This window comes from Diadema setosum, chromosome 3 (genome assembly GCF_964275005.1).
Source record: "Diadema setosum chromosome 3, eeDiaSeto1, whole genome shotgun sequence".
NCBI lineage: Eukaryota > Metazoa > Echinodermata > Echinoidea > Diadematoida > Diadematidae > Diadema > Diadema setosum.
The window spans coordinates 41710394-41732928 of record NC_092687.1 but is presented as its reverse complement, the minus strand read 5'-3'; the positions used below and the strand labels follow the sequence as shown (position 1 = coordinate 41732928).

The following is a 22535-nucleotide window of genomic DNA, read 5'->3' as shown; positions in this document are numbered from 1 at the left end:
CGGACGCATGGAAACATAAATAAAATGATTGAAATTACTGACTGTGAAGACATGGTTTAATCAAATAGTTTTTTTCCGAAGTTATCCTGTGAAGACCCGATCGCATCAATAGCCGTTGTCATGGTGACAGTAGCAGAAGAGTTTATTGTTTCTGTATAATGAATGACGATTCATGGATCATTCTTTATGATCCAATAGTCTATGTTGTAATGAACCTTTTCATTCACCTGCTTCCTCCACGTCCCTTGAAGGGATGGTATATCTTATTGGTTTAGGCAAGGATTCAGCTTTTATCTTTTTGCGAGACATTTAGAAATCAATTTGTAGAAATCACCAAAGAGCGTACAATTATCCCGGGACAATTCTAAGTGAAATTCAAAGTTTATTCGATGAAAATCAGTAAAGTAAAATAAGAGATTCTAATGAAAAGTTGGTCCAAACGTTTCTTAGAATAAAATTGTTTTGGATTTCTCGGCCATTTCAATACCAATTTTCATCAAATATACTCTGAATTCCTCTTAAAATTATCATGCTCTTTCGTATTCATTATACAGAGATTTCTTATTATCTGGAAAAAAAACATTAAAATAAGTTGGAAACATGAAGCTCCATCTCAACAGAAACTGCACAAACCATTTAAGGCATGAATTAAGCAGGAATAAGCCTTCACTAATTATAGTTCTTGTAAACTTTTGGCAAGCTTTGCTGTTGGTTGTGTCAGTTTTTGTGAAGATACCATGCATGTACAAGAAATGCATGGCAGAAATGGTCACTTCAATGTCGTGGGTATCACGGTGTGGTAGTGGTGGGCGGGGTGGGGGGAAGGGAGTGTTCGTATCTCGGACTAAAGCTACCCAACAATACTGTATTATACGCTTGAAGAAGTTGGCTGAATGGAAGAGAGATAGATGAAGAGAGGGAGAGAGAGAGAAAGAAAAAGAGAGAGAGCAATGTGGCAATGGATTGACGGTTCCTGATGGACAACGGATTTTCCAGTGAACGCAGCGTACACGTCATACTCGCCTCTCACGTTTCAATGAAATCTCGTAAGCAGATAGCGTCGTCAGTCCAAAGTACGCCACTTATCGTATGCAGATACACACTGTACAAAATACCGTGTGTGATCGAGCAGATAGCTTCGCAGCCTTTTATTGGAGCCATCGCTATTTTACCTTTTACTCGCAACGCAATCGTCGCCTCCGCATTGCTGCACTCAGTACTTGAGTGTCTCTGCACACAGTACATAGTTCTCGAGTACCATAGACACTTTGTGAAATGGCGACCAAACTTTTTCTGCGGCTCGTGTGCACATTTCTCCTCCTGAACATCGCCGCCTTATCGGCGGGGATGAGATTTGAGAGGAGTTCCCATGACCACGACCATGATCACGGCGATGAAGAGAATTTCGTCCAGATCGGAAATTATCTCCTGGACGAGGAGACAAAGGCTTGGAGGGAGGAAGAAGATTTTGAAGCTAATCATGACCGGAATATCACCTATGAGGAAATGCGGATCTTAGTCCAAACTGTCTTTGGCCGGCTAAGCTGTGAATCACGTGTCGCAAATTGCTCTACGGTATGTTGTTAAACATTATTCGGCTCTCACTTTAGGTTGTTTTTCTTTCTCTATTTTTCATTTACGACTGGGTGATGTAAATGTACTTTGGAATGGTGCTAAAGATAACTTTGTTTTCTTGTCTGCAGGAGTTGTTGAGAAAGCAAAGAAGTATGAACTTGTAAGCTCTTCCTGGTAATGTTGATGATTTGTACGTGCAATCTGAACATCAACATCAATTTTGTTAGAAAAGTTTATATATAATATAATATATATATATATATATATATATATATATATATATATATATATATATATGTATGTATATATATATATATATATATATATATATATATATATATATATTATGTAGCCCAATAGCATTCATGCACATACATTCTAGTATCATTTGTCATTTACATATATTATCCAGTCACCATCGTCAGAAGTTCAAAGATTTTAAACATACCAACGCTGTTCTATGATCATACAAGTTGCTCTCGAGTCTCTGTTAGCATGGTTAGTGCGTACATTTGCGGGGTTACGTCAGGGAGGTGGGAAGGGTGTGTTCATCGATTGTGCCTTTGTTTGGCTAAGTTAATCATCTAGCGAAATCCTAATACGTCCGTCAATCCTCCACTGTTAAGATATCCCGAAGGAGGTACTGTAGAAACGAAGTTACGGTGTTAGGGACATGTTCTTGCCAAAGTTCCGGCACGACAACGCCTTCTTTTGTGCCATCATTCCACCAATTATGCCACGGCGTTGTGACATCAAAACTAAATATAGACACAATAGGTGTGGGGGAAACCACACAACTTGTTCAAGTCAGGATGGTATACACATTGGCGCCAAACAAAAAGGACATCCATCAAAGTCAGAAATCATTATTCGTATTATTCTCCAAATAATTTACAATTTTAATAATGCGGGGTTTGTGATATAACCAAGGAAGGAGCAAACTATAAGTCATTGTGTAATTTTCTAAAGTTTGACCTTTATGCAATTCCTTTGCGAAACTATTTTGTTATTGATCCAAAAAGATTCAGAGTCACATACAAAAACAAATAACGAAAGTCCATCAGCAAAGCAAAATGAAACTTTTCTCAGTTACACCTCAATTCTTTCATATCAATAAATATTCAGGAAGTTATGATTATATTTCATAAATTATATTCTTATAATTTTCTTTCCTTGTTCGAATATCCATTCGCAAATATTTCAAATTAACAGAAACGGTTTTAGATTGTTTTGCTCTCAGTCTTACATATCATAATTCTATTATATCAAAGTTAGACCTTGTCTTTGTTTCCTCACCTTTTCCCTCACTTTATGTAACCCTTTTCCACTTTAACGTATGGGTTAGCGAAATGATTTGCATGTCATGATATTGTCAAATCTGCCTTCACAATTAAATGGCCAAATGTAGATTTTTTTTAATGTCATCTCATTTACAGACCTATTGTAAACACAACGAAATTGATGAAGTGGTATTAATATTATGGAATCCCCTACGTTACAAAGGTGACATAACAAAGAATAGACTACGTCTTGATTTGCATTAGACGATGTTACATAAAGGTACAATTTTTATTTGGTACATGTACATGACTTCTGAAATGTATTCCTTAGCGGGGAAAATAAGCACATCATAATTTTGCACACGTTTAGGCGTTATGATCGCTCACTTCTTTCAATTGAATGTACAAATCATAAACATGTCTCTTTTTTCTCTATTAATACCACTCGTTTACGTAGCATTAGGAAATTCCGGAACGTTTTTTTTTTTTTCTTCTTCTTCTTCTTCTTCTTCTTCTTTTAACACACTCAAACCTGTTGAATTTGATGTTCAGCAATGTAATAGTTATTTATATATGTAGCCTTTATAGATTGTCTTTTCAATTAAAATATCTTTGTTAATAGGAATGGCCCAGTGACGGCTCTGACATCGCAAACACTGATATGAAAACAGAAGGAATTTGTCTTTCTTTCGTTTTTGTCAACACTCATGTTTAAAAACATTTACGGACATGCACCCATCCGAATGTCCAACAGCATAAAAAGGACTTTGAAAGGTATAATTGTCCAATGAACAGGTGATTCTTTAAGATGTATAGCACCACCGACACAGAATGTTCAGTTTTTTTAAAGCTGTTTCAGATAATAAGGGTAAGGTTTGGAAGTCGCTAGCCAAGCGCCCGTAAAAATCACAGTCGGTGTACCTGTTTCAAAAGCATTGTATAATAAAGTACACTTTCATTGACTCGTCTTAAATGCCCCGCTGTGGCAGTGGCACATTTAGTATTATTTTCGCATGCACAGCGTGTAGGATTCAATAGCGTTATTCTGTTCTGTTTATTTTTCTTACAATATGGCTTCCGGTATTAAGCACCAGGATTATGTACAGAACGTGAATGATCGCTAATATGGCGTGTCATCTTGTATGGCGCACCTATACATAGAGGGGAGTTCGCGTGCATGAATGCAGGAACGTGTGATTTGAATATAACTTTTGCATGCGTGGGCTTGAATGGTATGACTGTTTGCAATATCGATCCTACCCTTGACTCACTGCATGACTGTGAGGGTTGAATATAATACCTTTGTTTTCCATGTAAACAAATGTCGGCGATTTCAAGTTTTTGCTTGAAAACGAGTGTTTGAACGTTACCTTGTAATGACTTTTTTCCCTTTTTTTTTTATTGCAGGGTATATAAAAGTATGGGCCATTTTTATAACGTATTTCTTTTTTTTTTTTGCACTATAATTGCTAAACTTACACTTTTTTTAATATCATTTGAGTGTGTGTGTGTGTGTGTGTGTGTGTGTGTGTGTGCTAAATTTCAACTGGGTTATTTCCCCCATTTCAGGTGGGCGGTTCTGACGGTTACGTCTTTTTATGTTCTCATGAAATGAAATGTTTAGACTGCATTCGGTATGCGGCTCTTTCTGAAGAGGAGTTTACTTCAATCATACATGTGGATTGAGTGAAGGCTGTAATATTACTAGAACACGTCAGTGAAAGTTTGAGGGATATCTAACAATCTGTTCAAATGTTTTGCATTTTGGAAATTTGGGTGATAAGATTTTTTTTTTTTTTTTCAATTGGCTATATCTTTCCAGCTCTTCAAGAACAGATCTGCACGACTGTAAGGAATTAGAGCATACCAATTATAGGTGGCGAGCTTGTTTTTTTTTCACACACCGTGTTAACTCTTTCCAAGCCAATATGAGATATTTTTGAATGATCATGTTAAAAGAACAAAGGCATTCATGAGAAAATGCGGGATATTATCGTGTAATGATAACTGACAGAACGTTACTTGTTAAACAGCGAGCCAGCAATAATTATTATTGACGTTAACCAGTATGCGATCAAACTCTTGTAACAGGATAAAAAAGAAAATATATTATATTATACATCTTACCTACAAATTATGTTTGTGATACTAACGACATCTTTCATTTTGTCATTTAAACCGTTACCACTTGTAGGTAAATATGGTCACTTGCATAATGTATCCTAATACAAACAAACAAACAAACAAACAAACAAACAAACAAACAAACAAACAAACAAACAAACAAACAAACAAACCTTAAATAGTTCAACGCTTATCATTTTTAGAAACAACAACAATACATCCCTTTTTGGCAGTCTATATAGCTGTATCGACTATGATGAGCTGGAAGAGTCATTAATAGTGCAAGGTCAAGAAGTTTATGACACATTCGAAGGTTCACTTTAGTTTCATAACACGTTCATGCGTCTGAAAATATTTTGATTTCTCGACCCCCCCCCCCCCCTCCCATGCTAGCTGTTTAATAGAACAAGACAATATTTTGATTTCGGAGTGATAACAGCCCACGTTAAAAAAAATCCAAAAGTACACATAGCAAATAGGAAGAGCGTGATAAAGTGGATTCGACTTTTACTCGTTTTATTACGATTGTTGTTCGCTATAAACCATCCCTTTCATAGGGTATTTACCCCTCTCTGCAACCAGATACACTACAGGAAATAGAACATTATAAACGATTCCCCTAAAGACAAAGCCATCATTGATTAAAGGTTTTAAGTCCCGTGTGTAATAAGCAGATTACGAGGCAGAGAAAACGGAAACACACACACACACACACACACACAATTCTGGAAAATACTGAGTGAATAACATTCGCATTATGAAGCATGACTTGTGATATGTCCTATACACAGCAACTGAGTTTCGGCATTTAAATAGCCGAGTATGTATACTGTTTCTGTTCTGTATTCGTACTCTACACGTATGCATGTTTGGTTGTCAAAAACATTTCGAACAATGAACACAATTTTAACGAAGCCTTACCCTACCATATTATATTCTACCAACAACAAATTAATGCTAAGTGAACATTTACCTTAGAAACTTAATTCAAACAGGTACGTAAATGAAGTTGTATGTTATTAGGTTGACGACAGGAAAAGAAAATTATTTTACCGATGGGTTCTAACATGTCTAATACTGTGAAGAAACGGGCTATACACGATGGCAACGAAAGTAATAGACGCATAAGCACAATAATGTACAACGTAACAACATTCCTGGAATGTTTTTTCTTTTTTCTAGAGATTAAAAAAGGCCTATATACTCTTTAAAAAAAATTGTTGCGTAATTTATCATCTGAATGCCCCACAAGGTTCCTGATCACTTGTTGGTGTCTATATATGTGACCCTGCACCTCAAAACAAACAAAAAGTCGACAGACATGAATTTTTAGTTAAGACCATATTCTGAAAGAGCAGACTTTAAGCTTTAAAATGATGTATAACTCAATTCAAATGGACTCTCCTAACCTATCTAAATATTTGAAAGAAAGCACAAACTCAGGAAAAGTGTGAACTGAGAAAAGAGGCTCTAGAGTACAGTGTCTATTCAAGCGCTTAATCTTTACCAAACCCGTGTGATGAATGGGACAAAAAACAGGAAGTAAACCACCAGAGTAACAACAATGAAGTGATTATCAAATTATATTGAAATTAAGCATGCCTCATTGACACATTCTGTCCATAATTAATGCCAACTTTCAAAGCAGCAGCACTATCCTTTCAAAAGTTATTAGAGTTGAAAGTGAAGAGTGTGGACGAGGTTTTTCAGAAATGAAAAAGGAATTCTAAAGACACACCTAATCACACTATTCTACCCAAAATGTTCGAGATAAACTACTAAAAAAACACACTTTCCTGCCCGTTTTATGATACCAAATTTTAGCATAATGTAAAAGAAGACACGCTCTTTCAGAAAATATGAAAAAGTCAAGTTCGGCTAGGTTGACCCATTTCACTTATTTTCTGTCCTCACGCAAAATCAGTGTATGCGACTTTATGTTCGTTTTGAGGTGCACGGTCACATATATATTTTTTTTTCTTAATACATCTATGATTATGAATACATCAGTTTGGTCTGGTTTTATTTCTGCCTCTTTCCAAATCAAACGTACCAAAAGAATATGCATGTTTAGAAATTAATATTACAAGACGCATAAGCCAGCATACTGTCTTACAAACTGTCTTACAAATAATTCAAAGCATATAAGAATACATACGCTATGAACATGACAGTATTCGACGCATGAGACGTATAGCATGATATCAATAACGGAAAAAAAATGTTCAGAAGGAAATCGTGGAATTTACAGTTGTAAATTATCTAAATGATAATTGATTATTCATTTAGAATATGCCATGTCGTCACAACAAACGAATTTCAGATAAAAAAAAAAAATAAAAGCATGTTTAGACATTGTAATAACAGAAAAGCAGGAGACGGCGGTCATAAACAGCAGCTTGACACGAATAGGGGGCCTCGGGGTAAAAATCAAAACTTAAATCCGATTTTCATAACTGCATAACGGACGTGTCTACAAAATAGAATCAATAATCAAATCCAGTTGATACATGGGTAGTCAGATTTATCCTACCAATATAATAAAAACGATATCTATCTTATGCATTACGATCAACATATTTTGGCAGGATGAAACTTTGGGAAGTGGATCCTGCTTCACATCAATATCCTCTACAAGATCCTAGTTGCTAATAATCAAAATGTAGAAAATAAAATTATTTTCACACACACACACAAAGGAATCCATGCATTGTCACGATAAATTTCCGCATTTTCTCCTTTATCTGTTGCATATTTGGGCACAATTAAATTTGCATCTGTGTGTATGGGAACTATTTATATGCGTGATACGCTGAATACGTTGAACGTGAGTTATGAGAGCTTTTTATGTCTTCATCTTATAGGGGATTGGCACGTCATCACTAGACTGACGCCAGTGATTTGTGTGTTTTGTTCCTCTTAATTTTGCTTTCGTGAGTGAGGAGGTTCCTTGCCTTTTTATTTTTTTCCTTTTTATCTCGCTCCCTTTCTATCTATCTGTCTCTTTTTTTCTCTCTTCTGTTTCATTTTTCCGTTATTTATTCAAAGGGCGTGGGTTCATCGTGGGAAATGACATAGAACTCACCGACTGACTGTCGTTAATTATGTTGCAATGGTATAATAGAAAACACCAAATATCTGGCTCACTTTTACGCAGTTTAAAGCCATGAGCATTACCGAAGGCATCCCCAACCACCAGCACCACCACAAAACATAAACCGGAAAGATAGAAAACTCTCATTGCTTTCTCTCTTATCTCTCTCTCTCTCTCTCTCTCTCTCTCCCTCTCACTCCCTTTGTCTATGTGACCTCACTGTATTTGTATACAAAAGGAACAATCGTGAAAAGAATCAGTATTCAGCAGGACGTCACAATAATCCATTTGTCAAAATAGAAATGCACCTTTTTTTTTCTTTTTTTTTCTTTTTGCGGTGTTTGCTAATTTTCCCATATTTGCAATCAGTCAATCTCCCCTCCCCCACACATGACTTCACCGAATTTGGCACAAACGCACCTACAAAGTTGTACACAGGCATATTATACTAATTCCTCTATTAGCATATAAGACTTTCGACTGTTCGAGTGGTTGTGCGTGTGAAGGCAATCTGGTGCAAAATGTGTAAACAAACAATCCATATCCGTTCTTTATGGTTACATGTAACTACGGTATTTCATAGATGATTACACGTTAGAAGTAGACACTTCTTGCATCACTATAAACATTGTTGTAAGCATAGTCAACCACAATACTTATCGTCAACGAAAACGTTTTTTTTTTTGTTTTTGTTTCTTGTTTATCCAATTATAATTAGTAACTGAACCGCCTGAAACCGCCCGAAACAGCCCATCCGCTGTTTTATAGTTTTATGCTTTACTTGTTTTATTGTTTTTACATAGGATATGTAATTACGTTATTTGAAAGATTTCAAAGGTCGACAAAAGTATGAAAGAATTAATTTCTGTGACACACAAGTATCGTCTTAATAGGCTTTCAAAATAAACATAACTTATCATAGATGAAAATAAACATGAGGTAAGTGATCTCTTTTGCATAATCTAGAAAGTTGTCGAAATGAGAGTAATGAGCTCTTGTACCTTTCACGGAATTATTATAGGCCATTGTGTATGGGATCTTCAGTTTCCAAAGGGCTAAAAACACCTTTTTAAAAGGATTTTTTTTTTCAATATACAAACACACACCCTCGGGGAATGTGTATGGACTGTCTAGTTTTATGAGGGTTGAACTCATTATTGATCTAAGCGTATTATACATTACGTAACAGGCAGTGCAGTGGGAACGTTGTTTATAATGGAAGTATCCCAGTACACTCATGTCGACGATGTACTGGGTTTAGAGAATAGTCTAGCCAGAATGGCCATCTTGGAGATCTTGAACTTCGCGTTTTTTAATGCCCGTGTGAGCTCGGCTTTTGTCTAAATTCCATCCAGTCCGTTTTATTTTTGCTTTGTTCCTCACACTGTTCATTGTTGAGGATGTTCAGAACGTTGAAAAATACTTGCCCGATCTAAACCTATTGAAAACCTCGGTAAAATAAATATTTGGAGTCATTTTTTTTTCTTTTTACTGGATATTGTTCTTTCCTCTTAAAATCTCAGTGTTCAGAAAATCCTTGTCAGAAATAGTCATCAAAACCAACTAATCCAATTCTCCCCTCATTGTATTGACCTTGTACAATGTAGAATAATGATGAATGAAGCCACAAGCATTCATTTCATGATGTGTAATAGATTGACAGTCTGTGGTAATGGAACAGTGATTGTTGTCAAATACAAGAAAAAAAAAAAAAAACAATGTATACCTATTTAGAATTCTTATCACTATTTCACACATACTCATACTATACATGCCAGTAATTAGGCCTACTCACTCTTCATTTTAACTCTGCCTCTACAGTGTGTGAATAATTTCACTACTGACGTGTTTGCTGCCCTCAACGTTGATCAAGCTCATGGGCTCAGTGAGGATGATTTCTTACATGCTAGTCCGCTGGTCCTCTACGGGGCGCACGGCCTCGTGTCGGTGTGCCAGGCTGGTAGCGGCGGCACGGACTTGAGTGAAGATGCGGTGGGGACTGCGCTGCGGTCTGCCAACAGTGAAGATGGGAACGCTACTCTGTCAGAAGATGACTTGGACGCCATTTTGGATACGATCAGCAATGACTACACGGCAGAATCAAACTCAATGGTAACATGAATCTTTACAACTGTATGCTATCCTATGCACGTCTGTTCACTTTTCTCTAATACAGTGTACCATGAAAGAGATCGGATCTTTCGATGAACAAAAAATAAAAGATGATTAATGAAATAAGCATTCGTATAATTATTACTGTCATCCTTCTGGATTATTCTATCATATATACATATATATATATATATATATATATATATATCTTTTTCCCCCTATGACTAACCTTCTGCAATGCATGATATATATCATATTGTGATAATTACCCATGCATTGTGCTTTGACGATAATCGCAACTATTTGTCCCATGAGAGTAGATGAACTGTCATTTTTATTCTTTTTGGTATATTTTTTTTTTTAAGGAATGGCGCGCTAAAATGTTAAGCCACAATCCTGCTATGCAGCAATGTCGATTATTTTTTTCTTCTCAACGGTCAGCATATTGAAGCTTGCTTCCTCTTCCTTAATCAAAAAGACTGATGCATGTCACTAATGTATGTATTAAATAGGAGTTACGTTATTTCTTTTATTTTAAAAGTGTTTCGATGTCGAGTCCGTCTTCGATAAAGCTGTGAGCGATCACGAAGCTGGTGCCAATGAGGACGAGATGTTATCGGTGAGCGAGGAAGTCATCGCCGGTCTCCTCCAGGGGCACTGTATCGGTGAGGCCACGGTCCCGACTCAAGAGGCATTCGTCGACGCGGTGTTTGACGACCATGGCTCATCTTCAGGAGTCATTATAGAACAAGGTTAGTCATTACCGTGTAAGGTTAGTCGTCATTACAGAAGGTTAGTCATAGGGGAAAAAGGTTAGTCATCATTACATCTTAGTCATCGTTACAGCTTAGTCATTACAGAATATTAGTCATTACAGCTTAGTCATCATTACAGAAGGTAAGTCACTATTACCTAGGAAGGTTAGTCGTCATTACAGAAGGTTAGACATAAGAGAAAAAAGTTAGTCATCATTATATCTAAGTCATCATTACAGAAGGTTAGTCATCGTTTCAGAAGATCAGTCATTACAGCGTAGACATCTTTACAGAAGGTTAGTCATCGTTACAGCTTTTTCATCACAGAAGGTTAGTCATCATTACAGCTTAATTTAGTCATCATTTCAGAAGGTTATACATTATTACAGAAGGTTAGTCATCATTACAGGTTATTGTCCCCGCCGAACGAGTTCGAGCAGGGGACTATGAAACGGGCTCCGTACGTGTGTGTGTCCGTCCGTCCGTCCGTCCGTGTGTCCGTGTGTCCGTGTGTCCGTGTGTCCGTGTGTGCGTCCGTGTGTGATCAAAATGTTCAAAATGCTACTCCTTCGCCATTTCTAACCCGATTTTGATTCTGTTTGCTTTATATGATAGCACTACATGGGAGCTTTGAAACTTCTATACAAAATTTCAGTTGTGACCTTTGACCTTGACCTTTGACCTATATTGTACATTTTGCTTCAAAATGCTACTCCTTCGCCATTTCTAACCCGATTTTGATTCCGTTTGCTTTATATGATGGCACTAGGTGAGGGCTTCAAAACTTCTACACAGAATTTTGACCTTTGACTTCTTTGACCTTTGACCTTGATTTTTGACCTATATTGTACATTGCCTACAAAATGCTACTCCTTCGCCATTTGTATCCCGATTACAATTCCGTTTGCTTTAAGTGATGGCACTAGGTGAGGGCTTCAAAACTTCTACACAGAATTTTGACCTTTGACTTCTTTGACCTTTGACCTTGATTTTTGACCTGTATTGTACATTTTCCTACCAAATGCTACTCCTTCGCCATTTCTAACCCGATTTCGATTCCGTTTGCTTTATGTGATGGCACTAGGTGAGAGCTTCAAAACTTCTACACAGAATTTTGACCTTTGACTTCTTTGACCTTTGACCTTGATTTTTTTTTACCTATATTGTACATTGGCTACAAAATGCTACTCCTTCGCCATTTCTAACCCGATTTCGATTCCTTTTGCTTTATGTGATGGCACTAGGTGAGGGCTTCAAAACTTCTACATAGAATTTTGACCTTTGACTTCTTTGACCTTTGACCTTCATCTTTTTAACTATATTGTACATTTTGCTACTAAATGCTACTTCCGGCGGGGACATATATTACGCACCGCGTAATTTCTACTTTTCCTTGTTCATTACTACACAAGAAGGTTAGTTGTTCCTGATATCTATTACATCATTTTGTAGTCACTCTCGACTCATAGACCTTATTCAAATCTATCCCTGCGAGTGCCAACATGTAAACTAAAAATAATATGAAATTTTGCGGGATGTCATAATATCTAATAGTCATGTACGCCCTTGACTTTTTAATTTTGCTTCTACTACACTGATTAATTCCGCGCGCATTTACCTTAAGGGCATTTTTTTTTACTAGTAGTCAATCAGTTGCAATAGTAGTTCCCAATCGACAAAAAAAAAAAGAAATGCCCTCTCCCTACTCGCTATAAAACTACTTTTAAGGAATCAATTAATCAATTAATTGACTTGTCAAGTGGAAATTTGTCCGTCTTTTCGACCAAGGTTAGTCAGTGCTCAGATTTGTTCTTTGCCTGTTAGAAAGATGTTTAGTAAAGATCAAGGAACGGATTTTTACAGAAGTTGCTCTCAGTTTGTTCTTTGTCATTTCCAAGAACATGAATGATTTCTCATCTTGAAATCAATTTTCATTTGCACTGACTCTATTGTCTATGCTTTCTTGTAAAGACGATAAGGGACAGTTCTGTATTCAATAAACTACTCCTGAACGGTATAATGATAGTGTATAGATGGGGTTCCATGACGTCAAATGACGCGATGCTCAGCGAAGTTTGATGACGTCACTGGACCCTCTTCCATTGCTCTCTTGCTTGTCTCCAAGTTTGGTTATTTTAATGCAACTCTCGCAGTTAAAAAAAAAAAGTATTGGACAGGTGTCACTCTTAGGGAGTAACGTTGACATGTACAATGCCGACAATTTTGAACCGGTCGCAGAATTCGAGATGATATTGACGGAATTGGGTATTGGCGGAATCAGCCATGGCCACGATGACCACGCCCATCGCAGAAGCGTCGACGAGGTGATGGGTAGGAGATGGAGGCGATTATCAAAGAGAGAGACTGATGACGATCACGGTCACGACCACGATCACGGAGAAATTTCTTTCCTAGTAAATGAGGTATGTCATTTCACAAACCATTGATTGGTTCTTTCTGCTAAAAGGTGGATAGGGTTAAGCATGTGGACGAGTGTGTACCTGTGCAATCACACAAACCGGCAATAGGTACATTGCAGCAGTTATACCCCGTATAATTTTCTCCCATAGACAAAACCATTATTCCACAATGTCAATGTGTAACCCTCCAATGCTGACTATCAAAATCAAGCATCAATAAGGGAAATCCCTGAACAATGCATGTAGCTATTGTTCGTCCTCCAAAGTCTAGAATCATATACGTAGAGAACAAACACAACATAATAGCTTTTCATAATAAGGAACAGTAAAAGAAAATACTTTGCTCAAAGTGATATTTTGATTGAAAAGGATGGAAGCTGCAATGCCGCAAAGTATATTCTTCCAATTAATTTGAACGTACATTCTTATGTGTATAACATTTCCGTTTTGTACTTCCGTATTTATTCATTGCCCCGTTGAATGCGTCTGAGTATGTTGATATCAAAGCCAACGTATTAGAGACAAGTGAAGGTATACAAATGGAAAGCGAAAGTTTTAATTGCGTTCAGAAACTCCCTTTCTCACCTCTCATCTTCTCTCCCCTCCGTATTTCCCCCATTAATCTCCTTCATTAATTCATTTTCTCTCCCCTCACCCCCTTCCATTCTCTCTTTCCCTGAATTATCTTGTGGGATACTTTCAGGTGCCGAGATTATTGCAAAACCCAAAGGCCCGATTTCACGAAGGTGGTACGCCAAGTGTCGCATGGCCCATTTCGTTATGAAATCATTGATTTTTCATTTCGTCGACGAAATGACTGATTTCGAAATGAAATAGGCCATACGACACTTGGCGCCCCATGCAAAACTGCAGTCTTTGTACATGGTTTAAAGGGATCGTATAGTTTTGGTTGAAACCTAATTTCAGGTTTCTAACATTTATGGTGAGATAATGAGAAACCTCTTGTGAAATATGAAAGAGCATGTAATTCCACAAGGAATTCAACTTTTATGAAAATTGATGAAAATTGGTTTTGAAATGGCTGAGATATCCAAAACAGAGCGATTCTAGTAAAGTGTGGGACCCACACTTTATTACGATCGCTTTGTTTTACTTTGTTTTTCGATATTTCAGTCATTCAAAACCCTATTTTCATCGAATAAATTTTGAATTCCTCCTAAAATGGTATGCACTGTTCTATTTCGTAAGTGTTTTCTTGGTATCTTGCAAAAAGTTAAAAGCCCAATTCTCATCTCCACCAATACTGCACCATCCCTTTAAACCATTGTTTCACTTGTACCAGCTTCGTGAATTCGGGCCAAAGACTATTAGTTTAAAAAACATGCAGCTCTTTCCTGGCTTCGATACTAAAGGACGTTAACCACATAAAGCAACCAATTTGTTAGTTCATTTATTAGAAGTATTTCAATGATGGCAGGATTTGGCCAATCTTTTCTTTCGGTGCTTGTCTTGTCATTCAGACGTGTTATTCGGCCGAGGAACTCCTTGATGTGTACGCCATCGACCACGAAGCCGGGATCACTGAGGCCCAGTTCAGCCAGCTCTCGCCTTCACTCATACAACAGATCCTCAGCGGAGCATGCGCACAGACCACCAGCGAGCCCTCATCAATCTCAAATGCTGAAAGTATGAACAAAGTTGACGCAATGTTGTAGTACGCGTAGTTCAAATGCGACGAACACATAATTTCTAACATTACAATTTTTTTGTTGGAAATGGAGAAGGCATCTTTTATATTATTATCACCAATGACGTTCACATTCCATGGAAATAAAATAATGAAAGAAGTAAAAAAAAAACCACAAAACAAGAACAAGGAAAATAACACAGCATTAGAGACAGCAAATTCATAATGTTGTCTGGGATATTTTATGAGTAACGATGGCTTTAAGTATCCATGTGTTTCACCTGTGAAGTTACGGAACCATTATAGCATTACCTTGCCATGGGTCAGATTTTATTCTGTAACTCAGCAATAAAGATTGTTACTATTACTCAGATTTTTTAGGACATCACGCCGGGTTAATCTTTGTCAATACCATGTTTTATCTGCCCTTCCTTCCTTCGTAGCCTGGGGATACGGGACCCTAGCCGTGGCCATCATCAGCGCCATATCCCTGCTAGGAGGAGCCTTCGTACCTTGTATGTCTTCAGGATTCTACGAGAAAGCCATTCAAACCATGATTGCTCTTGCCGTAGCCACTCTGACTGGTGATGCCATAATACATCTTATCCCGCAGGTGAGTACGCGTACCATTGTAACGAAATTGTGATACCTGTCTGACCAGTCAATTTGAAACAAAGACAACAACAAAGAAGTCAAATTGATTATTTGACATTGAAATGACGCGACAATACATGACGAAGGGCAGTGGCTCGAACTTCCATTGGCATATCCGTGTTGTTCCAAATAAAAGAAAAAGAAAACCACAATGAATAAATAATTATGATATGCCTTCTTCTTAATCTTTTATATTGTGTCCGCTTTACAAGATTCATATTTTTCTTTTACCAAATCATTAATATAGTATACATAATTACAAAATTGATTTCCACCGCTTTTGTAGGCTGTGGGGCTACATGCACACGAAGGGGGTACAGAGGCCCACTCGCCCACTAGTCCCGAGCTCGCCTATATATGGCGCTGTTTGGCCGTACAGGGCGCCATCTACGTTTTCTTCGTTTTCGAGCAGTTCTCCAACTTTACGAAAGTAAGTATTTGTTATACGCAACCGTTACTTATCCTTTGTGTGTTTTTGTTTGTACACAAAACCCCACAGCATAGTAAACGCTCTCAACATGCATGTTCTGGCTTAGGAATTGAGAAGTCACACAGATGAACATAATGAAAGAAATATGAAAATGGCATTTCATAGAACATCTTTTCTCTTTCCCTCTAAATCTCTCTCTCCCCTTTCTCCCTCTTCTCCTTCTTCTCCTCCCGGACATCCTCCTCCTCCTCCTTCTTCTTCTTCTTCTTCTTCTCCTCCTCCTCCTCCTCCTCCTTCTCCTTCTTCTTCTTCTTCTCCTCCCTTTCCTTCTTCTTCGATCTTCATCATCATCATCATCATCATCTTCATTCCCTCTCTGTCTACATGTCTATCTCGACCAATAGATGACTGTGACTGTTTCTCTTACTCTCTTTTTCCTCCCCCCCCCCCCCCAGCATTTAGTTGATAGTATAAGCACGACATGCACGGGGGTCGTTTGGTAACTCTCTTAGTGCAAAATGTAGATAACTATAACCGAACATGCACCTACATGATTTTAAGATTCATCATTTGTGTATTTTGTTTATTAATCAATTGATTAATTAATTGATTAATTAGTTTGTTATTTATTTATTCATTCATTCATTCATTCATTCGTTCATTCATTTATTCATTCATTCATTCATTTACTTGTTTATTCATTAATTTTGTCATATTGATACTCTCCGTAGCGATCATTGACAGATAATAAAAAAAAAAGTATTATCACTCCCTTTTATGATTACTTTTGACATAGTAGTAACTATAATTGTTGTTCTTATCGTCCTAACAGTCCCCTACTATTATTTGATAGTAGCATAACTGTCATGCTACAACTAATGCAGCTGTCTTTTTCATCATAACTATTAATAATATCATGTTCCTGAATTCCTTAATTCCAGCTCTGTGCACACTCTCACAGTCACTCTATTGACGATAACGGACAGCAGCAGCCCTCTATCGAGATGTCTGGGCCAAGGGAGAGTAAGAGATCATCGTCCTTCAGAAACGGAGCACTCAACAAAGCGGCCGCCGGCACCTCGGAGTCCAAGAGAGAGTTGGTGAGGATTTTAAGGGGAAATTCAGTCCAAATATAAGGTTGTCTGATATATGTATATACACGTGTATCATTTCATATCGTCCTTTAGGCGACAAGACCTCGTATCTACGAAATGTCAAAATGTTCAGGAGAGCCAAAAAACATGGCAGCCAAAACACTAGAGCGAATGGGAAAGCCTTTCATTTGACATGCCGTGGTGGCTTCATTTTTGGAGTGAGACAGTTGGGATTTGGTCAGGACATCATTCAACCCGTTATATTATGACCATTAATCAAAAAAAAAAAAAAAATCATTGTTCACCAAAATTTAAGATACAAGGTCTTGTCACCCCAGCGACGATTATGTATAACGGGGCTTGACACTAACTGTGGCCCGGTGGCCCGAGGCCACCAAAAACGCACGTCGGGCCACCAAAAAAAGGTCGGATGTTTGCTTTTGGGCCACCAAAAATAAAAGTTAGTGTGGAGCCCTGATTATGTGTGTGTGTATTATGAGTTCAACGATACAATTTTGATCGAAATTGTGTGAAAAAATAAGGAAGCTATTACATTAATTTTTCAGGGAAATTGTTCTTGAACAGTCAATTATACAAATGGCAAAGTGAGCATGTCATTCCCTCACAACTTGCCATACAGTTTGTACATAGGATTTTGAAATGTCAAGTGTTTTATTCAAACGCAATAATGCCCGAGGCTCAAATCTTGTTATATCGAACTGATCACTATTCTGAAGTTGTTCAACCGGGAATAACAACGTGTTTCAAACTTTCGAACATTTAATTTTCGCCAGTAACACTGGTAACACCAAGAGCTGCGGCCCCATTCCCCTCCCCTCCCAATAACAAACAAATAACAAAGTCCAATCTCGGTATCATTAAGCCATTATGTGATCGTCTCAAAAATCTCCAACTTTCAAGATATATAGAGATAGATAGATGGATAGATAAAAAGTCTGATAGACAGATGGAAAGAGATGAGGTAAAAACGATAGAGATTCGCATGCACATTCCTGTAATATTCCATATGCTATTTTTTTTATCAAAACATTACCTTAAACGTTGGTTGTCGTTCTTCTTCTCTTTGTACAGACTGAGTACGAAGGCGGGAGTAATGGCTCTGGTGATGTAGAACGCGGTTGCTGCAAAGGTGGACACACATTTTTACCGTCTCTGTTTTGTTTTGTTTTTTTCCCCGGTGAAGGGCATACCTTTGATTTTTCTGACCTGCTTATTATTTGTCAACTACTCTTTGATTTTTCTTGTAAGCATTTACAGCCGAAAGTTATTTATTTATTTATTTTCATTTTTTTTTTAACCAAGATGTACCTGGAGGAAAAACTTATCGTTTTCTTTTTGTATTACCTTGTGCAAAAAAAGTATCGTGAAGCCAATTAAACCTTCGTTGTTGTGGTGGTGGTGGTGTTTGCTGTTGTTGTTGTTTGTTTGTTTTTTACTTTAAGTTCCGTATGATTCTCTTGTCTAGCTGTCTCATTGTATGTACTTCATTGTTACTTCATTACATTTATCATTCATATTTTTCATATTCTGGTGGCGCACATGTCATCCATACGGGAACCTGGTGCCTGTGCATTACGTTTATGGGCATTTCAGAATTCAATATGGACTGGGTTAACGATAAACCCTTTCGTAGACAAGCTATTTGGCTCTTGAACTCTGACATGATGGTCCAATCCTCACAGAAATTCTGACTCTTTGTAACCCCCTGATCCCATTCGGATCGTTCCACAAGGCATCCATCCCGTGGCGGTGATGGTGATCCTCGGCGACACGCTACACAACTTCGGAGACGGCCTGGCCATCGGGGCAGCCTTCACCGTCAGCCTGGGTGCGGGGCTCTCTACCAGTGTCGCTGTCCTGTGCCACGAGTTGCCCCATGAATTGGGTAAAACCAACAACCTCTTTTCCATCGATGCGTATAGGATTTCTAACCTTATCAAAGCCGACGAAAATTAAAGAAGATAAAAAGTATTTACCACAAAAATAGGTTAAGCACAGTTTTGAAACGTATCAAAGTAAGCCCACCACCAGAAAAAGAAATTAAATTTCCAGTAATAACTTGCTTGGCACCTGGCGAGGTATAGTCTTGAAGTTATTAAAAAAAACATATCGTTTATATTTTGTTTGTTTTTAGCAGTTATAATTGCAAATATCTAGATTAACCAAAATATAATTACCTCATTTCTAGAACAGTTGTTCAACTCGTCGTATAGAGAGTTTCGATTCAGAAAGTAAAGTTGGGAAGGTAATATTGTTTAAGAACCGGACTCCGTACTATCTATCTATTTGCCAATTGTCAATAATACTGTAACTGAGATTGAGGTGTTACACAAAAGGTGCTTTAGAAATATATAAAATATAATGTGTGTATTTTCCGACTCTTAGATGGGATCTCAGTCATTATTTTTACCACTCTAATTGTTGATTTAAGTCAAATATCTAAATGTCTACCAAAACAGAGAGTGGGATTGTCTTGTTGTGGGAAGGTAGCCGATGCGATGAATACAGTTACGTAGTTTGGGTCGTATAGCTGACGATTTTAGCATATACGACTGTGATGTTTTATGAAATTGTGACGCCGATGTGTTCCCGCCAAATTGACATTCGAAAACACTGTGGTATCCACTTCAGGTGATCTGGCGGTCCTGTTGAAGCAGGGACTAAAACTCTCCACGGCCCTGCTGCTGAACCTGCTCTCGGCCTGCACGGCCTTCATCGGCCTCTGGATCGGGATCCCGCTGACCCAGGCCTCCGCGGCCCGGGAATGGATCTTTGCCGTGGTGGCGGGAATGTTCCTTTACGTCGGTCTGGTGGACATGGTAAGATGTCTGTTTGTTTGCTTGTTGCTTGATTGTTTTGTTTGTTTATGTTGCTGTTGTTGTTGTTGTTGTTGTTGTTGTTGTTGTCACTGTTGTCACCAGGAAACCTGGCTACTCTGAGGCAGCTGTCTCTGCAGACGTCGTATACGGCCAATGCAATATTCTGCGAAACTAAAGATTATCTGCAATGCATTTTTTTTTTCATAAGGTATTCAAGTTACACTTTAAAATGAAAAGGAAAAGAAAAAAAACACAAATAAAAGATGAGATATAATTCACTTTACTGTCATTGTTGCATTTGTTTTTGTTGTTTTATTTGTGTGTGTGTGTGTGTGTGTGTGTGTGTGTGTGTTTTGTATCGATATGGGACCATACTGCTAGATTTTAACCTTTATTATTCTGAAGCCAGGTTGTGTGTTTTCAAGTATTTCTCTTGTCTCTTGAGAAAAGAAAGATTTTCTCTTGTCTGCCTTCTGTCTGTTTTTGTTTTGTTTTTGTTTTTTTTTCTTTTTTTTGTGCGCAAGACCATCGTATCTAAAGATATCCGTTTGTCATTGAATTCTCCATCTTCTAATGCTTTCATTAATTATCCTTTTATAATCCGTCTTACGTCCGCATTCCACAAAATTATTTTTGTATTATCGCTTTTTTGACACACTTGGATTGATGACCCTGATTTAAGTAATACGCTGGCTTTCAATTAGTTTTAAGAAAACCGATCTAGTCGTATGAGTGTATCCTGAATGAACAGTCTGATCTAACTAATAGTCTAAATTCCGTCTATCCACGGAAGCGTTTTATTATTCCCAAATCATACTTTATGATTTTAAAAAAAAAAATGTAGAACTAAGGAACTGACCTCACAAAACAAAACTCAACTCCAGACGTATACCAGTGTGCGAATACATGTACCACTGGGAACGCCTTTACCGGTGTGACCTTGTACCTTTTAGTCCAGTGTCACAACGGTATTTGTGAGGTGCAACTTTGCACCTAAAATTTCTACTTTGACACCGGTAAAGGAGCAAAGTTGCACCTTATATAATATACTCTAAATATCCTAACATGTTGAAACAAAATAGCTCGTCTATTTGAAGAATGTAATTTCAGTTTACCCGCTTTGTTTGTTCTGCATTCCTTAGCTCCCGATGCTGCATTCGTACCGAGGGAAATCAAGCAAAGCCGCGATTGCTATCCTCCAGAACATCGGTTTCCTCGTTGGCGTAGGCATCATCCTCGTCATCGCTCTCTACGAAGATGCCATTACGATCTCGATATAACAACGGAATAGGCCACTAATATATTTTTTGTCTTGGTTTTTTTTTTTTTGTCTTTTGTCTTTTGTCTTTTGCTTGCTTATTTGTATGTTTTCAATAATCTGGATATCTCTCTGATCTACTGCGTTATACAAACAAGTGAAGCCGCCACGCCGCAAACCTGAATATCAGGCACACTCTCAAGGATATGCGGGTGTTTTGTTTGTTTTTGTTTCTGTTTCTGTTTTTTCATTGCTCTATATTGTTTACCCAGCAGTGACTGCTGCCAAGATCACGTGCCGTCATGAACTTTGTACACAGTCTGTTTAATGTATATTTGCGATATGTGAACAGTGGCTTCAAAGAGAGTTTCCGGGAGATATCCAGATACATCTTATTGAGACCGGTGGAAATGGGCGTCAAGATTAAAGATCCGATGGCGTAGGGATATTATGGAGTAGAAAGGCTGGCCTGACTCAGATAATAGTCGAGAATACAGTCCTAAAAGGTATTGTCACGGGATTCGACCGATGCCTGTGAACGGTATCCATCGATACACATTTTTTTACTCGTACTATCCGTGGTGTTCGAATCAAGGTACCCGTTGGGCACCGAATGGTTAGGACCTACTCTTGAATCCCACTCTAGCGGCTCTTTCAGACATCGCGATTTCTCCGATCTTCCACCCCCCCCCATCATTCTTCCTCCCTCTGTCTGTTGTTTGTCTGTCTGTCTGTAACTCTTTGTTATTCTGTCTTCCTTAGAAGACAGAATATTTAGAAGTATTCCGATATGACGGGGATCAATAAACAGAAGAACTCGATCAATATGTTAATAATCATTATTTGCTACTCTTGATTTGCAAATCGCAATTTTAAAGCTGTTTTACAGTGACTCTTTGTTATTTGTACTCTTTTACTGTTTTCTGGAAAAAAAGTAAATTATTATAATTGTTAGTCTTGCAAGTTTTCATCTATATAATAATGCGTAAGAGATCCTAATGATATTAACGACGACATGCTATGTGATATTACTCAAGGGCGCGATGCTTTTATTTAAACAGGTTTTGGTACGTATACAGGAACTTTTTTTGGTAGGTTTTGTGATGTTGTATTCGTATTTATGTTCTTATTATAATGTGTTTCTGCGTAAGTGTGCATGCCTAAATCTCGTCAATTTCGAAGTAGATACTGTGCTTCTGGTCCAGGGTGTAGTCTTCTTAATTAGACTCAAATTTTCTAGCACTAAAAAAA

General features: G+C 37.8%; 1 protein-coding gene across 1 annotated transcript; it reads left to right on the top strand.

Moving 5' to 3' along the window:
• The first annotated feature begins 1275 nt into the window (after positions 1-1275).
• Positions 1276-21336, top strand: LOC140226389 (metal cation symporter ZIP14-like). The gene is made up of 12 exons (XM_072306867.1): positions 1276-1575; positions 9895-10185; positions 10727-10937; positions 13179-13363; positions 14842-15007; positions 15452-15621; positions 15949-16092; positions 17034-17192; positions 18279-18336; positions 18940-19092; positions 19839-20026; positions 21169-21336. The coding sequence occupies exons 1-12, from the start codon at positions 1276-1278 to the stop codon at positions 21304-21306; spliced, it is 2163 nt and encodes a 720-aa protein (XP_072162968.1). The 3' UTR covers positions 21307-21336.
• The last annotated feature ends 1199 nt before the right edge of the window (positions 21337-22535 follow it).

Excerpts from the sequence above, each read along its gene's own strand:
- LOC140226389 (XM_072306867.1), top strand. The coding sequence starts at position 1,276 with ATGGCGACCAAACTTTTTCTGCGGCTCGTGTGCACATTTCTCCTCCTG. Across the intron at positions 1,576-9,894 it reads GTGTCGCAAATTGCTCTACG|TGTGTGAATAATTTCACTAC; the intron begins GTATGTTGTTAA and ends CTGCCTCTACAG. Across the intron at positions 13,364-14,841 it reads TTTCTTTCCTAGTAAATGAG|ACGTGTTATTCGGCCGAGGA; the intron begins GTATGTCATTTC and ends CTTGTCATTCAG.